Source organism: Micrasema longulum, unplaced genomic scaffold (genome assembly GCF_059751315.1).
Source record: "Micrasema longulum isolate JH-2025_06_02 unplaced genomic scaffold, ASM5975131v1 h1tg000462l, whole genome shotgun sequence".
Lineage (NCBI taxonomy): Eukaryota > Metazoa > Arthropoda > Insecta > Trichoptera > Brachycentridae > Micrasema > Micrasema longulum.
This window is the reverse complement of record NW_028277660.1, coordinates 573339-591573: the sequence shown is the minus strand read 5'-3', so window position 1 is coordinate 591573 and position 18235 is coordinate 573339. Positions and strand designations below refer to the sequence as shown.

Here is an 18235-nt window from a genome sequence, read left to right as displayed (position 1 = left end):
AAAATGGCCGAGTTATCGATGAAACCCTTTAATAACAGTCTGGAAAAATGGGTCAGTGTAGACCCATGGAAGAGAAGAAGATGGTCCAACAAACTCAGCCAAAATACACGCTACTAAGGACGTTTATCGACTACATGTGTTGAAGTGTTCGCCCTCGCTCCACCAGATATTATATGCAGGAATGATGCGGATGTTTAGTTCTTTCTCTGTTTTGCTTTGTGTATCACGATTGGATAATTGGATGCGGTGATGATTATAATGCTATTGACACTTTAGCGATAAATATATATAGATAGCGGTAGGAATATTATTTTGCTTTCAGAATCAGATCACAGGAAGACATTCATTTGTTTTTCAGGAAAATACAGCTGTCAGTTTTATATTTGAATGTGGAAATTTTAAATTGTTGAAATACGGTAGGTACTGCCAGGCTACTCCAGATTCCTACTTCTCAAGAAAAAGCCGACAACCAAAACATACAAATGGCAGTAAACATTCACGCGTAACCGGTATGTTTAGTTGAACACAGACAAGACTCGAGCGAGTTATTTCTCTCTTAAACCATTCTTCAAAACTATCGGGTCGCTCCTAATTTACATTTATTTCCAAGTCAATATCGGCACAGTCCCAATTGACTGTACCATATTGTACGCGCGCTCTGGCCTTTTCATCCATTCTCTTGCGCACCGGGCAATCTGGACTGAAAGCCGAGTGATCATTTGATCCGTCGGCGTAGTTAACACAGCTTGGCGAGGTGCCCTTCGTTTGCCTGTCTTAACAGTCGTATCATTTTATGTTCTCCTGCGCAAAACACACGAGTCAGTTTTCTGTCACAGTAGCGTCGCGTGCGACCGTACAATAAACAATTCCCACATCGAATCAATGGCGACTCGTCATGTACAATTTTTTTTAGTTTAATTTAATTTTTCAATTTAGTTTATTCAGAAAAACAACAGCAATACAAAAAAATATACACAACATTATAAAAAAAAACATAAAATAAAGCCAAATCAGTTTTTTACATAAATACAATTACAAAAATCCAGTTCAGTTAGATATTAATTCATAGAAGTGCATGTGTGCGAGTTTTTTTTTTGTGTGAGGATGTGTGTGTAAAAAAGTGGAGTGTGGTTTTGGTAGGTATGTGAATATGTGTGTGATTGTATATGGGTGTGAGGGTAGGTTTATGGACAGGGTGAGTGTGTGTTTGATATGAGTGAATAGAAACACTTAAATTTACAATGTAAAAATATTTTTTTTTATAAAGAAACATAATTTTTTTTCACATAATAGTTTTTTTAATTTTGGATTTAAAAGTGAGTTTACTGCAGTTAAATGTGTCTATTTATTGAAAAATTCATTATGATTACGCGTCAAGCGAATCAGAGGAGAGTTCTGTGCATAGTTGGTTAATTAATAATTCAATAATAAAATGAGAACAAATCAAAAACTAAAGGTATAGAATATTTAATTTTACATTTTCTCTCTTATTCTATCTTATTTGTTCGCATCACCATAAAAATACGTGTCTCCTTCCACAAGAGTAAATGCGTCATCTTCAACCCATCCTTCTGAATTGTTAATAAGCCAGTTTGTTGTCCCTGATTCTTTGAATTTGGCTTCATTTCTTCCCGTAAAGATATCGTCTTTGAGTTTTTTTAAGGAATACTGAAGAGAGTTTGCATCAGTCCCAAATGATACCGTATTCTTACCATGTAAAATATAATTTAGGAATTTCTCACTAAAATTTCTTTGGGTTTTTCCTGAAAATGGATTTATTCCAACTATCATTGGGTCCATTGTTCCCATCATCTTTGATTTGAGAGACTGAGACATCTTTGAAATTCGAGTAAATCTTATAGGTCTGAAGAGCAATTTTGGCTTTGTATTCCTTCCAATGAAAACAGCATCAAGAGCTTTCCTTGTTTTCCAATCTTTCTCAGATGTTATGGTTCTAAGACATGAAATTTCACCCATATATGTCCCAAACATTGCATGAAAGACAGCTTGTGCTGTAAATGATCCATTAGCTCCTCTCCTTATGGAAAACTGCTTTGATCTCATTACGTTGTTGTACATGATCATGGCTTTTGTGCCAGCAAAATTGAAGTCTTTAAGAGAGTAATTCTTCACTATGTCATGGACAAGAAGAATTGGAAAATATATTTTCCCAGTGTTTCTGGCAGTTGTTAGAAGAAGCAAGTCACCTAATTCCTTCATTACACCTGAAACTGTTGAAGGAACCTCAGCATTTGCAAAGCATTGAGCCAGTTCTTTGTGCATTGGCAACATCATGATAGAGTTTTCAAATGCAATTCTTATCTTATCTTTGTAAGTCTTTTCTCTTATCAGTAAGGTGGCCTGTGTCATTGGACCAAGACTCTTCAATAATCCTGTTCTACGTTCAGGTGGTAACTTTAAGCCCATGCACAAAGCAATGTGCTGATTTGTCAACCCATATGAATTTATTGTGGCAAATTCTGCATTAATTGGACCAGGCTGTTTAGCTTTTGATGTTCCAGCAGCCAAAGCATGGGTTCTCTTTCTTGAAAAACTGGTTTCATCAGCACGAAGTTTGAATCTAGTGACTCCAGTTCTGACTTCATCAAAAAATAGTTTGAATCCAGTAAGCAAATTCATGAGCGGAGTGGCTACTCTAAAATCAAATTGGATTCCAGCACTGATAACATCATCAACTGTAGGTACATGGAAAAGAGATAGATTCGTGTGACGGGTGCGGTAGCCAGGTACATTAAGGGCCAACTTAGAAACCAGAACAGGACTATCAAGACGTCCATTAAGAATATCATGTAAAATCCCCATATCATAATTTCCTATATTAACTCGTTTGACAGAAATAAGCTCTTTCCAAATTTGTGGCGTGGTTTGCGCTACAATGTTACACAAATTGTCATTTCTTACGCGCTTTTTATATTTGAATTTTATGTCGTCTTCTCCAATCTTGTGCCGTGATTTGTTTTGTATTTCAGCGAATTTATCAAATCGTCCTCCTTAGTATCGTTCAAGACGTACTTAAAAATAACTAATGGTTTTTCGTTTACTGTTTCTTCTGCTTCCAATTCACAGTGTGATGATTTTTTTATGGCGTTTTTCAGTATGTTTTTTCTTCGTTATTTTCACAGCTAATTTATTTTCTGTGGGGCAGTGAGCACTATGCTAGCAGGTTTGACTAGCACATATATCAAACGGCGCTCGACTGTCAAAATAGTTCATAGAGTACCTTAAACTGGTTTAAACACTCAACCCCTGCTACCGCAGGTTTAAACAGACAACCCCTAAGGTGTTCGTTTAACAAAAGGGCTTTTTAATATGGGAGTTGCTTTATTATTTACCTTGCTTATAATATACAAGGTTTGTATTTCAAAAGGTGGATTTTTCTGCAATTAAATATCTTAAAATTTATCTAAACTATTGGGATCAGGGAGGTTGTATTAATGTGAGCCAATCAGGAACTTCTCAGCATTTGCTCATGTGGAGAGGAAACCACTTAAAACTCTTCAGCCGGCCTGCTGGCAGCAGTCAACAGGCCTTCCGTTCCACTAGAGGAGTTTTAGGCATTTTGTTCCCTACTTTGGTTTATTTTACCAATTGCCTTCACTATATTGATCATGTATGATACTACCTCTCGTGTGAGTTCTTTATTACCTATCACTGATGGGATGTCGCATAGATCTTCACCCAGGCCTCTGCATCGCGCCTCCAGCTGTTGTCTTTGAAAGCTGAAAAAAAGGCAATGCATAACAAAAGGGCTCATAGGACACACTGTACCGGTCCAAACACGCGACCGCCGCCTCCGCAGGCTCAAACCGCTCCATTAAAAGCTCATTGGATGCTTTAAACTGTTTAACACAAAGAAAACCCAGACCATTCCGACTTAGTTTGTAACGTGATTTTCGCGTAATTTCTGGTCATGGCGTTAAATTTACTCTGCGGTACGTGAGAGATGAGGCGAGGGCTTGCAGAAACGCGGATGCTAGATCGACACGACGTTTTGTTTCTCCGTTGGACACCGACGTGTTACCATCCAGGGAGCGCGTCCTCGACTGACTGCTAGTCGCCGCTCGCAAAACAGGATGCTCCATTAGGCGGTATCGAGGTCCTTGTGCGAAGCTAAAATTTCACGAGGGAAAAATTTGTAACGTGTTCTCATTGGAGGAATGATATGGTGTGGTTTAGGCCTCTCCCACAGGAAGTGAAATAACGGGCTGGCACAATGAACCACTTTTAGTATTTCATGGGTGTCCAAATTTTTAAAAAGAAATGGCGAGAATTATTTCTTGACAATATGTTCGGCGGTAATAACTGAACAGCGGATATATTTTAATCAATCTTCGAAAAGCAATCTATTTTAAGAAAAATACATGATTTTGCTGCTCCTATTTCAGATTTGCCACGGTCACATAATCACATGTCATCATGTCATAATCACATGTCAATCATCGTCGCGCATTTTTTGTGCATTTATTCAAATACCTAAGTCAAATAAATAATTCATATTTCTTGTAACCGACCCGTTACAGGGGGTATGCCGCGCGGCGAGCAACATACAAGAATGAACAATTAATATACAATATAATAAACGTACACAAAATACATACATTCAACATAAAACTATCCAATATTTTACATGATACAAATAAATTCCTTTTCTAAGCTATATTTTGCCCTCGGTGTTTGTCAAGGCCGAATCCGAAAGTGAAACAACTCGTCTTTATTAGGGATTCGGCACTTGACTTTCTTACAGACACCGAGGCCCTATACTTAGTTAAATCTTTATAAAATACATAATTAAATAAGATTTATAAGATCAAGATATCTTGATCTTCAGCCCGCGTGTCCGGAACACTCCCCCCCGTGCAGCTGGTCTGCACCAGAAATCTCCCGGTCGCGCAGGTCCTCTCTGGGTAGTATCACCGCTATCTTCACGGCTGGCCGGGTGTAGACGCCGCTGGTTGTCTTGACATCCACGACGCGAACTTGTCCATCGGGGACTGGATCTGCCCATGTGATTCGTCCCCGGGGCCATCTGTTTCTCGGTAGATTCGGGTCGACGATGATAGCCAGGTCGCCCACCTGAATAGGTGGGGCAGGATCGCGCCACTTCTTCCTTTGGGCTAGCGTCCGTAGGTGTTCCTTTACCCACCGCCGCCAGAACATGTCCGCTACCTTCTGCGAGATCCGCCATTGTTTGCGGAGGCAAGTCCCTTCTTCGGACCTGTTGAAGTACGCCAGCGTAGGTTGTGTGTCGGCGGCCCCCAGCAGAAAGTGGTTCGGAATGAGTGGCTTTTAATCGTTGGCCTGTGTCGATATTTCATCATTTATTTATTCATATATATGTACATTACAAAATGGAATATCTTAATTCATACATATAGAAATAATTAGGTAAAATTAGGTATATATAAAAAACACATTAGTATACATAATATCCAAAGAATAATATGTTAAAAAAGTAAGAGAATCTTGTAACGAAAAACTCCCTCAGAGACGTGAAAAATGTCAATGTCCAAAGTGATATTGTTCAACATAGAAATAGCCCTTCCAACAAGCATAAACATTGGCAGGTGGTCCTGTATACTGGAATGTGAAACAGTCTATGCTGACGCTGTCTAAGGTAATTATCAGGAACATAAAAGCTAATGCTCCGCTAATTTCAGGGTTGTCAATAATACCGCGCAACAATCGAAAGAAGTGCGTTGTTAAATACACATTCCTTCTGGTCTTCAAACTGCTGTAACCGAGCATACCCTGGAGGAACTCAGTGGGATAAAGCCATGGATAATATCCGCACTCCCTCATGTAGAGAAACCGCAGAAATTTCTTCTGAACCCTCTCCACCATAAGAAAGTACTTCAACTCACACGGTCCCCAAATCATCGAGCCACTCTCGAGTCTACTTCGCACCGACGAGTTATAAAGAATTCTCAGTACTCGTGTACTACCAAAAACCCTAGCAGTACGCAAGACGAATCCTAACATCTTCAATGAACTACTACAAACTGTTTCGATCTGATCATGAAATGTCAGGGAACTCACAAAAGTGAAGCCTAAGATCTTTAACCTTCGCAACCCGCATAAGATTCTGGTCATTCATTCTATAGCGGAAGAATAGCGTTTTGTGGGCCCTGATGAAAGACATAACTGGGCATTTTGAAATATTGAACAATAATTTATTTCGTCTTCCCCATTCAGATACGTTTATTATATCCGTTTGGAGAGAACGAAAATCATCCAAAGTTTTAACCCTCAAAATAGCTTCAAGTCATCCGCGAATAATAAAAAAACGCGATTTGACTACAACTTTTTTAATATCATTGATAAAAATAGAGAACAGTAATGGACCCAGGTTGGTTTTATTGCCAAAAGCACCCCGCCTCCCATGTTTTTGGAAGATGATGACTCACGGTCACGTCTAAAGACAATGTAGCGATTATCTATGAATTCTTCACTATAATATGATGAGTTTAACCATGTTTCTGTGAAACATAGAACATCGAAATCTTGGTTAAGAATTTCTAGTGATATTTCTTCCAACTTTGTGCGAATACCTCTTAGGTTTTGATAAAAAATCCTCAAAATTTTGTGAGAAGTGAAAGTGATATAAGTTTATTTAGAACATGCTTAGAATTAAGAATGAAATAAAAAATAAAGAAAAATAAATAAATTAAGTTTTGACACAAATATGCTTATCTATACAATTTTGAGATCGAATAACCATTGCAGGGCAATTTTCGTTTTTTCTCACATACACCTTCCCGTCCCTAATCCAAACAAACTTGAAATCGTTGTATTTTACTGCACGTCGTACTGCGGCATGTAGGTCTTTGTTTGCTGAGATTAAATGCTCCGCAACGTACACGGGAGTTTTTATATCCATTATGCCCATGTGGTGAGTGTAACACTGATAACAAAGCTTTATTTTCATAATAATTTAGTGTTAAGTTTGTCCAGGGGCGAGTTTATATTAAATTTTCTAACTGCAGATAAGACTTCATCTCTTTTTCGAGTACTGGATAAAGAAATAATTATATTGCGCGGTTTCTGTGATTGAGAGTTCATTTTTGGAACCCTATGGCAGCCAATAATTTGATCTCTCATTATATTGCAGGACACTTTGGCACACAGGTTTTTAAATATGTCCGCAATATCTTCGTTTCGTTTTTCTGGTAACGCCTGGATCTCAATGTTGTTGCTTCTGTTGATTTGTTCTATATTGGACAGTTTGATTTCAAGGTTGTTTGTCTTCGATCTTAGATCTCCATTTTCTGATTGCAAAAATGAAATAGTTCTCCCTTGTTCGATTACATTCTTGTTCAATTCGTCGTACTTCTCGGAGAAGAAATCCATAGCCTTTTTTATATCAGTTAATACGGTTAGGTCTTTTTTGAAAGACTTCAGTTCTATTGTGATATCCTTCTTAATTTCGTCCATTTTTTCATTCACAAAACCTAGTAAATCATCATTGACGAATGAAGCTTTATCAGATTTTACTTTACATTGGTTACATTTCCACATTTTCCTGTTGGCCGTGGAAAGTTTTCTGAAATTACTTTCGGTGAAACCTTCACATAAAAAATGGTAATTTTTGCCACAGGTCGCACATAGTATATTGTCACCTTGATGAGTCGAACGATCACAGCAGACACATTTAGCAGTTGGTGGAGACATTTTATTACGTGTAAGTTAATTTAATTGATAAAAATGGTTGTGCGTAAATGTTGTATTTTAATATCGGAATTATTTTATAGCCGTACCTTCGGTAATAAGTAGGCGCGCAAGAACTGCTGGCAGAAATAATGTTAAAACTAAATATTATAAAGCCGTACCGGTGCTGAGCGCCGTTTCTAGATTCTATGGCCGCTATATAACACTTCGTAGGTACTAGGTACCCAAATAGTATTTTGACGTAAAAATTTGAACTTCAATGTTAAATTTTGAAAAAACTGCTCCAAAACAAGATTAGATAACACTTCCACTGGTAAATAAGAATTCAATCCTTATTTTAAAAACACTTTCACTCACTTTTGACAGTTAATGTTTGTAGCTAACGCGCTACCGGCGTCGTGTTGTGGTTCCGCTGCAGTCACTAACGCACACGTCCTGATCCACTGGTTGTAAGGCAGCGGAGGCTAGGCGATCTTGTCAAACTCGTCAGGGCCGGAGATGTCCTCAGAAGAGCCTCTTACTTCAGGTTGAAGTTGCCGGTTCGCCGTGGTCAGGAATCCGTAGGGAGAGAAGTCCAAAATCCAAGTCCAGGGTGAAGCGAAGGTGTCAAGCGAAGTGAAGTAGAAACGAGTAGAAAGCCGGGTCGGGGAGAAGCGAGTAGAGATGAGTAAAAGCCAAACGTCAGAGAAGAAGTGTCGTTTATTTTTGTCTGTACACGTTATATACCGTTCGCGCTACGTGCCCCACCATTCACCCCGTCGAGCGGGTCTAGCCGTCGTATGCCGCGCGGAGAGAGAGAGAGCGATAGAGAAGGCCGCACGCCCGCTCTATCTGTCTCCCTCCCTCCACGTATATAGGCACTACCCCCTCCAGCTCTCACGGCATTCTCGCGGCGGCAACGCAGCGCGAAACGATGAACATTAAAAAATATACTTAAAACTATTTTTTTTATTTATTAAATCATACAAATTTTTTTTTCGTACTCCCAGGAGTTACAACAAACACATTTTGGGACAGAAAAATATTTACACATAGGTATGTTAACAACAATAATATAGCAACAAATAGTAATAAAGTAACAAGTAATAATATGTACATAAAAACTGAAATAAGATAGCAAGCAAATATATGATACAAATCATACATCCGCTTGCCATCCTTTAAACAATCCATAATAAAAATTAAAAATAAAATTGTTATATTTACATGAGTTATGAACTAAATGCCTATTCTAAATGTCTCGGTATGGAAAAGGCCACCCCCGAAAGTGACAAATACTAGTCTTTATTGGAGGGCAGCTCATTTCTAACACATACCGAGATCCCTAAATCTAAACATTTTAATATAGCGCAGTGGCGGTCCCTACAAGGGCCGCTTTCCGTTTGACGCCCGTAACACTCCCCCGGTGCAGTCTCCGCTGCGCTGAAGCATCCGGACGTCCTTCGGCTGCTAGTGGCCCCCTTCGGCGAAGACCGCCACCTTGACCGCCGGTCGGCATCTCAGAATGCGGCACGCCCGGCAGCTCCTGATGATCCCTCGCAGTGTCTTACGGAGGCGCACAACAAAGTAGCCCGACCTGATGTCGCTTATCGTGCGCTCCGTCCCTGGATGTCCTGATGCTGCGTGCTGGTAACTTGTCATCAGTCTGCAGTATTCGTCCCCGCCGTCCAGTATTGGCGGGGCATTTACGTTCTGTTCATCTATCCTTTGTAGTCTGGTTCCCATACGCAGTATGCCGCTTCCATCAATAAACGGCGTGACAGCGTGTAGCCGTCCTCCGGGCGGTAGGGCCTCTCCCCGTTGTAGGCATTCTATTTCTTTGCCGAAGGCACGCCTCTGTGACAGGCGCACCCATAATTCTTCGGCTTTATTCAATTCTTCGGCCCGGAGTTCGAAGTCGCCTCCCGGCTTCTCGGGCTCGTCACGTTGTCTGGGACGGCGGCAACGTCCGACAAACCTCATAACCCAGGCCGTCGTCCGTATATGTCGTACCCACGATGAAAAGCGGGATACGTCCGGGAGTCCTGTCGTCGTGTGGCAATGGCCTACAAAGTGACGCGGTGGTCTTTTCTCCAGCGCGTCTTCAGGAGGCGAGATTGTCCCTTTTTCCTGAGGCCATTCACTCTCCGGCCGGGAGAGGAAATCTGGGCCCCGGAACCACATGCCGTTCGAAGACAGATCGAGTGGCTGTGTATCTCGCGTTTCGATGTCCGCCGGGTTTTGTTTTGTCGGTACCCAGCGCCAACCGTTTATTCCGGCGATTTCATCGATCTCCCCGAGTCGGTTCGCTACGAACGTTGAATACTTCAACGGGTCTGTGCGTATCCAGGATAGAACCGTGCTCGAGTCCGTCCAGAATATAGTTCTTTTAATTTTCATGCGGCTTTCCCTCTTTATACTCGCCGCTAACCGCGCGGCGAGTAGCGCCGCCTGAAGCTCGAGGCGCGGTATCGATAAAGGCTTTAGCGGCGCTACTTTACATTTGCTCATAATAAAGCTAGTGCCCGCCCTGTGCACAAAATATGCCACCTTGTTCCGAGGCATCGCTGAAGACGTGCATTGTTGTTTCCTCCGCCTTCCTGTTGATACAACACCTCGGTATTGCGCAGTTACTTTCGGCTAGTAACTGCCGCCATTCGCGCCATCTCTGCACGTGTTCTAGTTTCAAAGCCTCGTCCCATTGTATGTTCGACCGCCACACGGCTTGTAACAGTATTTTAGCCCTCACTGTTATGCATCCAATAAATCCCATTGGATCGAAGACCCTCATGGCGGCTCCCAACATCTGCCTCTTTGTAGGCCATTCAGGTTCGTCACCGCCCTCTTGGTTATACTTGAATACTAAATAGTCTGCATGCGGGTCCCACCGCACGCCTAGTACTCTTTCCGTAGTGGCGGCCTCGCCAATGATGATAGCCGTCTTGGCTCGATCCTCGTCGCGGACCGAGCACAATGCCTTGGCGTTGTTTGACGCCCATCCCGTCATTTCAAAGCCCCCCGTCAGCAGGAGGGCCGTGACGTCTTTCACCAATTTTGCAGCCTCCGCAGTCGAGTCCACGGCGTCCAGATAATCGTCCATGTACATTTTCTCGTGTACCGCCCGCGCTGCCTCCGGGAATGAGTCAGCATTCGCCGCGGCCACGCGGTCTCTCACGTACTGGGCGCCGCTCGGAGAACACCTGGCTCCGAACATCATGGATGTGAAAGCGAAGGTCCTCACTGCTTCGTTCGGTTTTCGACGCCACAAAAACAATTGTGACATCGTGTCATCAGGTGTCATCTTTATGCGGAGAAACATCTCCTTTATATCGGCGGCAATAGCTACGCCACCCTCTCGGAACCTCTGTATTTTCCCCACTAGTGCCGTGAGCAAGTCCGGTCCCGTCAGTAAGTGGTCGTTGAGGCACACACCTCTGTGAGGGCTCGCCGCGTCGAACACAACCCGAATTTTCCCAACCTTGTTCGGATTGCATACCGAAAAATGAGGCAGGAACCATTTCCTTGTGTTTTCTCGCGCCTCTTCTTCCCTGGATAACTCAACGGCGTATCCCTTTTCCTCATACTCGCTGATTTTAGCCCGGTACGCAACTTCAAGTACCGGGTTCTTTTTTAATTTTCTTTCCAACGAGTAGAGGCGTTTTTCTGCCGCTTCTCGGTTGTAGGGGAGCGATGCGTTGTCTGAACTCCATAGCAGGCCCATTTCCCACCGGCCTGTGGGAAGCTGCTTTGTGGAGTTATGCATTATATGCAGCGCTCTTTTTTCTGCGGCACATATTCGCGGCGCGGTCATGATTCCGATCGAATCCACTTTGAAGTTAAATTTCACTAATTCACTTAGCGCGTCATCACGCGACGGTCCTTTAGCACTCACTAGGACTGTTTTCACTATGCCATTAGAAACTGACTTATTTTCGTTATATTTTTCACCCGTAGGCGCACTCGCGTTATTATCGTTCTGACTCACGTGTCGGCCAAACGCGACGCGGCCAAGCGGCGTATCACTTATGATGACGCCGTCACTTCGAAACTCCGCCCGGCCATGCGGCACTATTAACTCGGCGTTATCGAGGCCTATAAGCATCTTAGGTCTCACTGTCACTTCCCGCGCCGAGTTGTCGCAACTTTTAACTTTTTGTGTCGGCAAGTTGAGTGTCTTAACTGTGTAGGCGATCGCTTCATAAGCGCCGGCGTCGCCTTTTATCGGCGTCACTTTTACGCGTCGCGATGACGCATCACTCGCGGCGATTCCGGCTATACCCGTAACTTGTATACCGGCCTGTGGACCGCGCGCTCCGATCGCGTCGGCGACCTCTTCTTCCGGGAGTGTGATAGTTGAACCTTCGTCTAGTAACGCGTATGTATTTACTTGACCTTTCGGTCCACTGAGAGTCACAGGTAACACTTTAAGGGCGACCGAGCCCTCCTTCCGCGATACGTGTAACACATTCTCATCCGTCGACTGGGCGCGCGGCGTATGTAGTGTGCGATGGTGCCTTCCTCCGCACTCGTCTACGTTGCACCTTGTTGCCCGGCATTTCGACGTTCGGCAGCGTTTCCCCAAGCACAGGAAACACAGTCTTAAATCGCGCACAAATGCCCACTTGTCTTTCACGCCAAGCCCCGAATATTCGCGGCACACGTCGAGCTTGTGTGTTCCGTTGCACTTTCACTTTCACTGTGTACGTTCAGCAGCACGTGTCCTTTAGAGGCGCGATTCCTTTCGGCAGACACATTTAGCAGTTGGTGGAGACATGTTCAAAAATATACTTAAAACTAATTTATGAACTAAATGTCTCGGTATGGAAAAGGCCACCCCCGAAAGTGACAAATACTAGTCTTTATTGGAGGGTAGCTCATTTCTAACACATACCGAGATCCCTAAATCTAAACATTTTAATATAGCGCAGTGGCGGTCCCTACAAGGGCCGCTTTCCGTTTGACGTCCGTAACAATGTTTATATTTTTGTTTTATTTCGTAGGTAAGTATAATTTGAACTGTTGACAGATTGAAAAAATAGTTAACTTTAGATATCTTTCAAATTTCTGGAAAGACTCCTGTATTTAATTACAAATTAAATAAAAAACAAACCGGCCACCATCACGAAAGAGTCATTTGATATTTGGAAGACGCGGAAGATCTCGCTTGTCTTCCCACTCTTTAATAAAAGATTTGTGAGGCCAATTTTCCGGTTTCGATACTATGTCCGTTATTCCTTTTGGAATACCGATTTTAAACGACGAATAATCACCCCGTACTTTAATTTTTGCAATATAAAATGAAGCGGTACTTACAAAAGAATTCAAATATTTTAACATGTCTTCACTCGTGGTGTCCTTGTGAAAAGGATAAAAATGATAAAACTTTAAATCCTGCTCAGTTCGTCTTCCAATGCTACCACGAATGAAGACACGTTTTTTTATTTTTCACTGTTTTCCACTCTGCGGCATCGCGGGCTGAAGATGGCGGTGTCACTGCTGGATTTACAACAGCAGTGGCAACAGGAACAGCGGCGGCGGCAAGAGCAGTGGCAGCGACAGGAGCAGTGGCAGCGGCAGGAGCAGTGACAAGTAGTGAATACGAACAACTGGGGATTGGGGTAACCTCAGTCATTACCTTCCCCGATCGCTCCGGTACGCTGATATCCTTCCGCGAGATCGCAGACATTACGTTTGTGGATTTTTTTCCAGCTGAGCGAGTAGTCATTTTGCGCTTCTCGTTTATTACCGGCGCAGGTACCATAGTCGACTCGGCTACGCGCGCCGACAGCGGCGGTGCAGGATCGGAGTGCGCAGAAGTATGCGCAGTAGACACTGTGACGCAGTCTACAAGTAACGCCGCCGTATCAGGATGTGCCGGAACGACGTTAGTAGGCGGGCCGGGCGAGCCGGGCGGGCCGCGGTCGGCTGACGCGGACTGCGACATATTGTTGCCATTACACAAGTCGGTATAGCTCGGCTAAGGCAGAGATTTTAAAGCATTCAAAATTTCGCCAAATCCAACGCTCACCTTATCCTCAATTGATGTAACTCTGCAGAGTAACAGAGCAATTAGTTTACTCTGTTCTGCGATCACTTCACTGAGATCCTTCGGCATAGTGAACCAGTGTTCAGTTAATACAGTTATTAAATTTAAAAACGGAGCGAACAAAACACATGCGTCCTTCGCCACAATAATATTATGTGGGTGAGCGGGTGGTTGTTGACCGAGTACTCCGCCTCAGCCAAGATTGTTTTCAGCGTCTCCTCGCGTGGCGCTTGTTCCTTTAGGGTGGCATGTATGGCTCTCTCCACTGACCTCTCGAGCCTTTCCCAGGCTCCCCCCGTGTGGGGCGATGATGCGGGAATAAATTCCCAGCCCATCTTTCGAATCGTCAGCTCGGCCAGCAGCTTGGGGTCGGTGAGAAGACTGGCCACGGCTTCGCGGATCTTTTTGTCCGCTCCGCGGAAGTTGGTGGCGTTGTCTGAATACAGCTCCGCAGGGCAGCCCCTACGGGCGGCCATCCTTCTGATGGCCATAATAGCGGTATCGCTCTCTAGAAATGACACGAGCTCAATGTGTATAGCCCGTGTCGTGAGGCAGGTAAATAGCGCGCCATATATTTTTTCTCGCCGCCAGCCTATGGTCACCGCCATAGGCCCGAAGAAATCGAGGCCACAGTGTGAGAAAGGTGGCAGTCAATGGGCGAGCCGGGCTTCCGGTAGCTGGCCCATGAGCGGCGGGCGCGGTTTGCTACGCGCAATTTGACATAGCGAACATTCTCGCGCTATTTTCATTGTGGCGTTGCGGAGTCTCAGCACGAAGAACCTGGCCCTGATGTCGGCTAGCGTCCTCTTGACTCCTGGGTGTCCGCCCGTCTTGTGGTAGTGGTTGATGAGGAGGCGTACATAGCGGCAGCTGCCGTCCAGCACGGGCGGCGCGACGCTCCCGGCCGCAATGCCCTCAGCGGCTTGTAGGCGCGTTCCCATCCTAAGCACTCCCTTGCTGTCCAGGAAGGGGTTCGTCGCGTGCAGGCGACTTCCCGGTGGGATGTTTTCCCCTTTTTTCAAGGCATCGATGTCCTCTTGAAAGGCTGCTTCCTGTGACCGCTTGATCCACAGCGTCTCGGCTGCTTGCATCTCGGCGGCTCGTAGTTCAAACTTGTTGAGCTTCAGTGACGGTGCGGCGGCACCGTGAGATGAATCTTTGCATCCAGGCGGTGGTTCGGACTAGTCTAGTCCATGAGGAAAAACGCTCTATTCGGGGGAGCGCCTCTTCTCTGTTCACATGCCCGACGGTGGGCCTGCTTCAGTCCCATCAGGTCGTCGGTGGTTTTAGTGAGCGACCTTTCAACAGGCTACTGGGTTTCGGGGCTCTTCGGGAAGCGTGGCCTGGTGAACCACAGCCCTGTTGTCCTCAGGTCAGAAAGCCCTTTGTCGCGGGTCCCCAGATCGGCGCGGTTCTCCTTCGTCGGTACCCATCTCCATTCTTTGATGGCGGTCAACTCGTCTATTTCCCCAAGTCGATTGGCCACGAAAGTGGAGTACCGGAGAGGGTCCGTCCGTATCCAGCATAAAACTGCGCTGGAATCACGACAAACATTCGCCCGTGGCTCGAAGTCGTCCCGCCGAGATGTGAAGTAGGCAGGCCGCTCACGGCCTTCCTGTCTGCGCCCAGCCTCACGTTCGGTGTTGTCCATCAGTGCGTAGCGGGCCGCGGCGGGCTCTCCCGCACGCGGCGCGTATTAGTCGTCCCTCGGGAATGCGGTGTCGATCGGCCGCTCGTGGCCGTCTCGCATCCGTGCTGGCTCGCGTTTTTTCGATGTTCCTCAGCACGTAGCGCGCCGCGGCGAGTTCATTCGCCCGCGGCTCGAAGTCGTCACTCAGGTGTACCGCGGCGGAGGTTTCCGCCCGCGGTTCGGTGCTATTGTCCCTCGGCGGTAAAAAATATTTGCTGCTATGGCAGCCTTAAGGGTCAAGGAAATTTAAAATTTATTTTCGACTCTCACACCTAATATAATATCACCAATTTTATTGGTGTACAAAAGTTTACCAAAAGTGATAGGGTGAAGGGGTTTTGAAGATTCTTGGTATTAAACAAACACCAAGAATGGTCCAGAAGCATTATCTGAATAAGTAAATGACGGAGAGGAAAGGTCGGGATCAGGGAAGGGAAGTTTGCATGGTTGCAAATCAGGGGAACTAGGTGCCCTAGGTCTTTTCCTATGTTCAAGATCAGGAGGATCCCCAGGATACTCCATACTGAAGCATTAAACAACAAAAATGCGATAAAGAAGACAGTAACAAAAATTAAATTAAAAATAAATAATGATCAAAAATCAAAAACTTATCGAACGCTCCTCCCTCGATGTCCAGTTATTACTTGACTCCAGTACAATGCACCGAAGTAATATTATAATTTACACAAAATTGTACGCGCTGACAACAAAACACACAACCATCCGCTGTCGATGTTACGAGACAACTCCCTACCCACAATTATCAATAAAAAAAAATTTTTTTACAAAAATCTTCAAATTACTCTAAACGATCAAAGAATTCTCCTAATTAGACTTAACTAAACTATTATGATGGGATAAAATGAAAGAACGAAAATGAAAAAAATATCACCAAATCTGTGATCCGGGCTTTTTATCCAGATGCTGCTTCTCGTCTAGTTTCCGCCCATAGGTCATCAGTTAAAAGGAAAGGAAAAGGAGTGTTTTTCTAATACAATATTGATTATCATAATTACATCCGCTAATTAATTTCGACAAAATGGTTTATACTAAAATATAAAATCTGAATAAGTTACGTTATATAATATTAAATAAACTATGTAAAGTTACCAAATTCAATTTATCATATTTTGCGATTGCCATTTCGCAATTCCTGTCATACCAATACACAGTGAAAGATACTTTTACTTTACTCAAATAAGAATCCAGTTTGGGCGTCATGGAGGTTATCTCAGGGTAAATTAAATTAAAATATGAGTGTTTTATGAAGCCATTTGCCGCAGTAAAGCTCGGCCCCACGTTGGGCGCCATTGTAACTTCCCTTAGTGAGGAGTGTGAAAAAGGACCAGATTTTCTTTTAAAATAAAAGAATGTCAACACTCAATGTATCCACATATTTCAAAGATTTACAAAAAAATTAAAATTTAATTATTTGGAAAAATTAAATTGTGCCTTTATTTATTAAAGGTACATATTAGTTTTTAAAGGTACATCCGGCCAACATCTTGGCGTAAGCCATCGCTGTACGCGTCATTCCTCTAAATAATACTTCGACCGACTTTATTGTTGATGATAATCCATTAAAAATATGGTAATATACGAGTACCATATATTTTAAATATAATGATAATGATAAAATTTATAAATAAACTTATCAATGAAACTTCTTGGTTTAGTTTTACTTTTTATTATTTTGACCAACGAGCGCTTTCGCCTAAGTAGGCATCTTCAAGACTGGTGATTTGTTTACAACGTTTACAGCTTTTATACTATTCTTAACATATTTTGGAGATAAGATAGAACAATATTTTAACAGGGGACAGAAAACATAAATATTTACAACTAGTTTGCTATACAATTCATTTTTGGGAGTTTTTGGACCGAAAGGGATTAAGTTTTATTATTTAAAATGTGGGAAGAGAACACATGGCGAAATACAACAGTGTGGGGAATCTACATTTTAACAGATAAAGTTGGAAAATACTTTGGTTTTTTTGACAGGGAAGTTTACATACCTATAAATGAAACATTTTAAGATTCATACTTAGTTAATACAGATAATTTCATTACATAATTTTAGTAGTAAGTAATTAAATCAAACGGAGCTATATTAAATTAAAGGTTTAAGTAAAGGAGAGTTTACATAATAACATTTAGTTAATAAGTTTACATACCTAGAGATAAATGACGAAACATTTAAAATTCATAATTAGTTAAGACAGAGTTAATAAGTTTACATACCTATAGATGAATGACGAAACATTTTAAGATTCATACTTAGTTAATACAGATAATTTCATTACATAATTACATTTAATTAACAAGTTTACATACCTAAAGATGATTGACGGAATATTTTAAGATTAATACTTAGTTAATACATTAGTTTTTGAAATGAAGTTATCATTTTGATAGTTAATTTCATGTTAATTATATTATTTTAGTAGTAAATAGTTAAATCAAACGGAACTTTATTAAATTAATGGTTTAAGTAAGGGGGAGTTTGATAATTCCAATTGCTGGTTAATTATTACTGCATTAAGTTTAATTCTATTGATTTCTAATGATTCTAATTTATCTAGTTTTTTCCCTTTGTTTTCAAAATGTAGTAATTTAATATTATTTTCGCTGTCAAAAGTATGGTTAAGCGAGTTTAAATGTGTTGCAAAATTAGATTTGTCATTTTTTAATCTATAGGAGGCAATATGTTCTTTGAGTCTTGTTTTTATTGATCTGCCACTTTGACCTATATATATACCTTCACAATCATTGCACTTTAAACTATACACTCCATTCTTGTCTAAGGTTGAGATCTTATCTTTATTATTAACAAG

General features: G+C 42.6%; 4 protein-coding genes across 4 annotated transcripts; all 4 read right to left on the bottom strand.

Annotated features, from left to right (window-relative positions):
• Positions 1–9135: 9135 nt before the first annotated feature.
• On the bottom strand, positions 9136–10176 carry LOC148281443 (uncharacterized). The gene has a single exon (XM_088226705.1). It carries the CDS (start codon positions 10174–10176, stop codon positions 9136–9138), a length of 1041 nt encoding a protein of 346 aa, XP_088082831.1.
• Positions 10177–10183: 7 nt separating this feature from the next.
• LOC148281442 (uncharacterized) lies at positions 10184–13780 on the bottom strand. Its single transcript, XM_088226704.1, has 3 exons — positions 13694–13780; positions 13412–13600; positions 10184–12109 (listed from the first exon to the last, which is right to left on the bottom strand). Exons 1-3 carry the CDS (start codon positions 13778–13780, stop codon positions 10184–10186), a joined length of 2202 nt encoding a protein of 733 aa, XP_088082830.1.
• Positions 13781–13815: 35 nt separating this feature from the next.
• Positions 13816–14202, bottom strand: LOC148281441 (uncharacterized). The gene has a single exon (XM_088226703.1). The coding sequence runs from the start codon at positions 14200–14202 to the stop codon at positions 13816–13818; it is 387 nt and encodes a 128-aa protein (XP_088082829.1).
• A 159-nt stretch (positions 14203–14361) lies between these two features.
• Positions 14362–14802, bottom strand: LOC148281440 (uncharacterized). The gene has a single exon (XM_088226702.1). It carries the CDS (start codon positions 14800–14802, stop codon positions 14362–14364), a length of 441 nt encoding a protein of 146 aa, XP_088082828.1.
• Positions 14803–18235: the final 3433 nt, after the last annotated feature.

Coding starts and splice junctions, on each gene's coding strand:
- LOC148281440 (XM_088226702.1), bottom strand. CDS start 14,802: ATGCAAGCAGCCGAGACGCTGTGGATCAAGCGGTCACAGGAAGCAGCC.
- LOC148281442 (XM_088226704.1), bottom strand. CDS start 13,780: ATGCCGAAGGATCTCAGTGAAGTGATCGCAGAACAGAGTAAACTAATT. Junction 13,601..13,693: donor TTACATCAATTGAGGATAAG/GTGAGCGTTGGA, acceptor AATATGTCGCAG/TCCGCGTCAGCCGACCGCGG. Junction 12,110..13,411: donor CGACTATGGTACCTGCGCCG/GTAATAAACGAG, acceptor GTATCGCGGAAG/GAGGGCTCGGTCGCCCTTAA.
- LOC148281443 (XM_088226705.1), bottom strand. CDS start 10,176: ATGAGCAAATGTAAAGTAGCGCCGCTAAAGCCTTTATCGATACCGCGC.
- LOC148281441 (XM_088226703.1), bottom strand. CDS start 14,202: ATGGCCATCAGAAGGATGGCCGCCCGTAGGGGCTGCCCTGCGGAGCTG.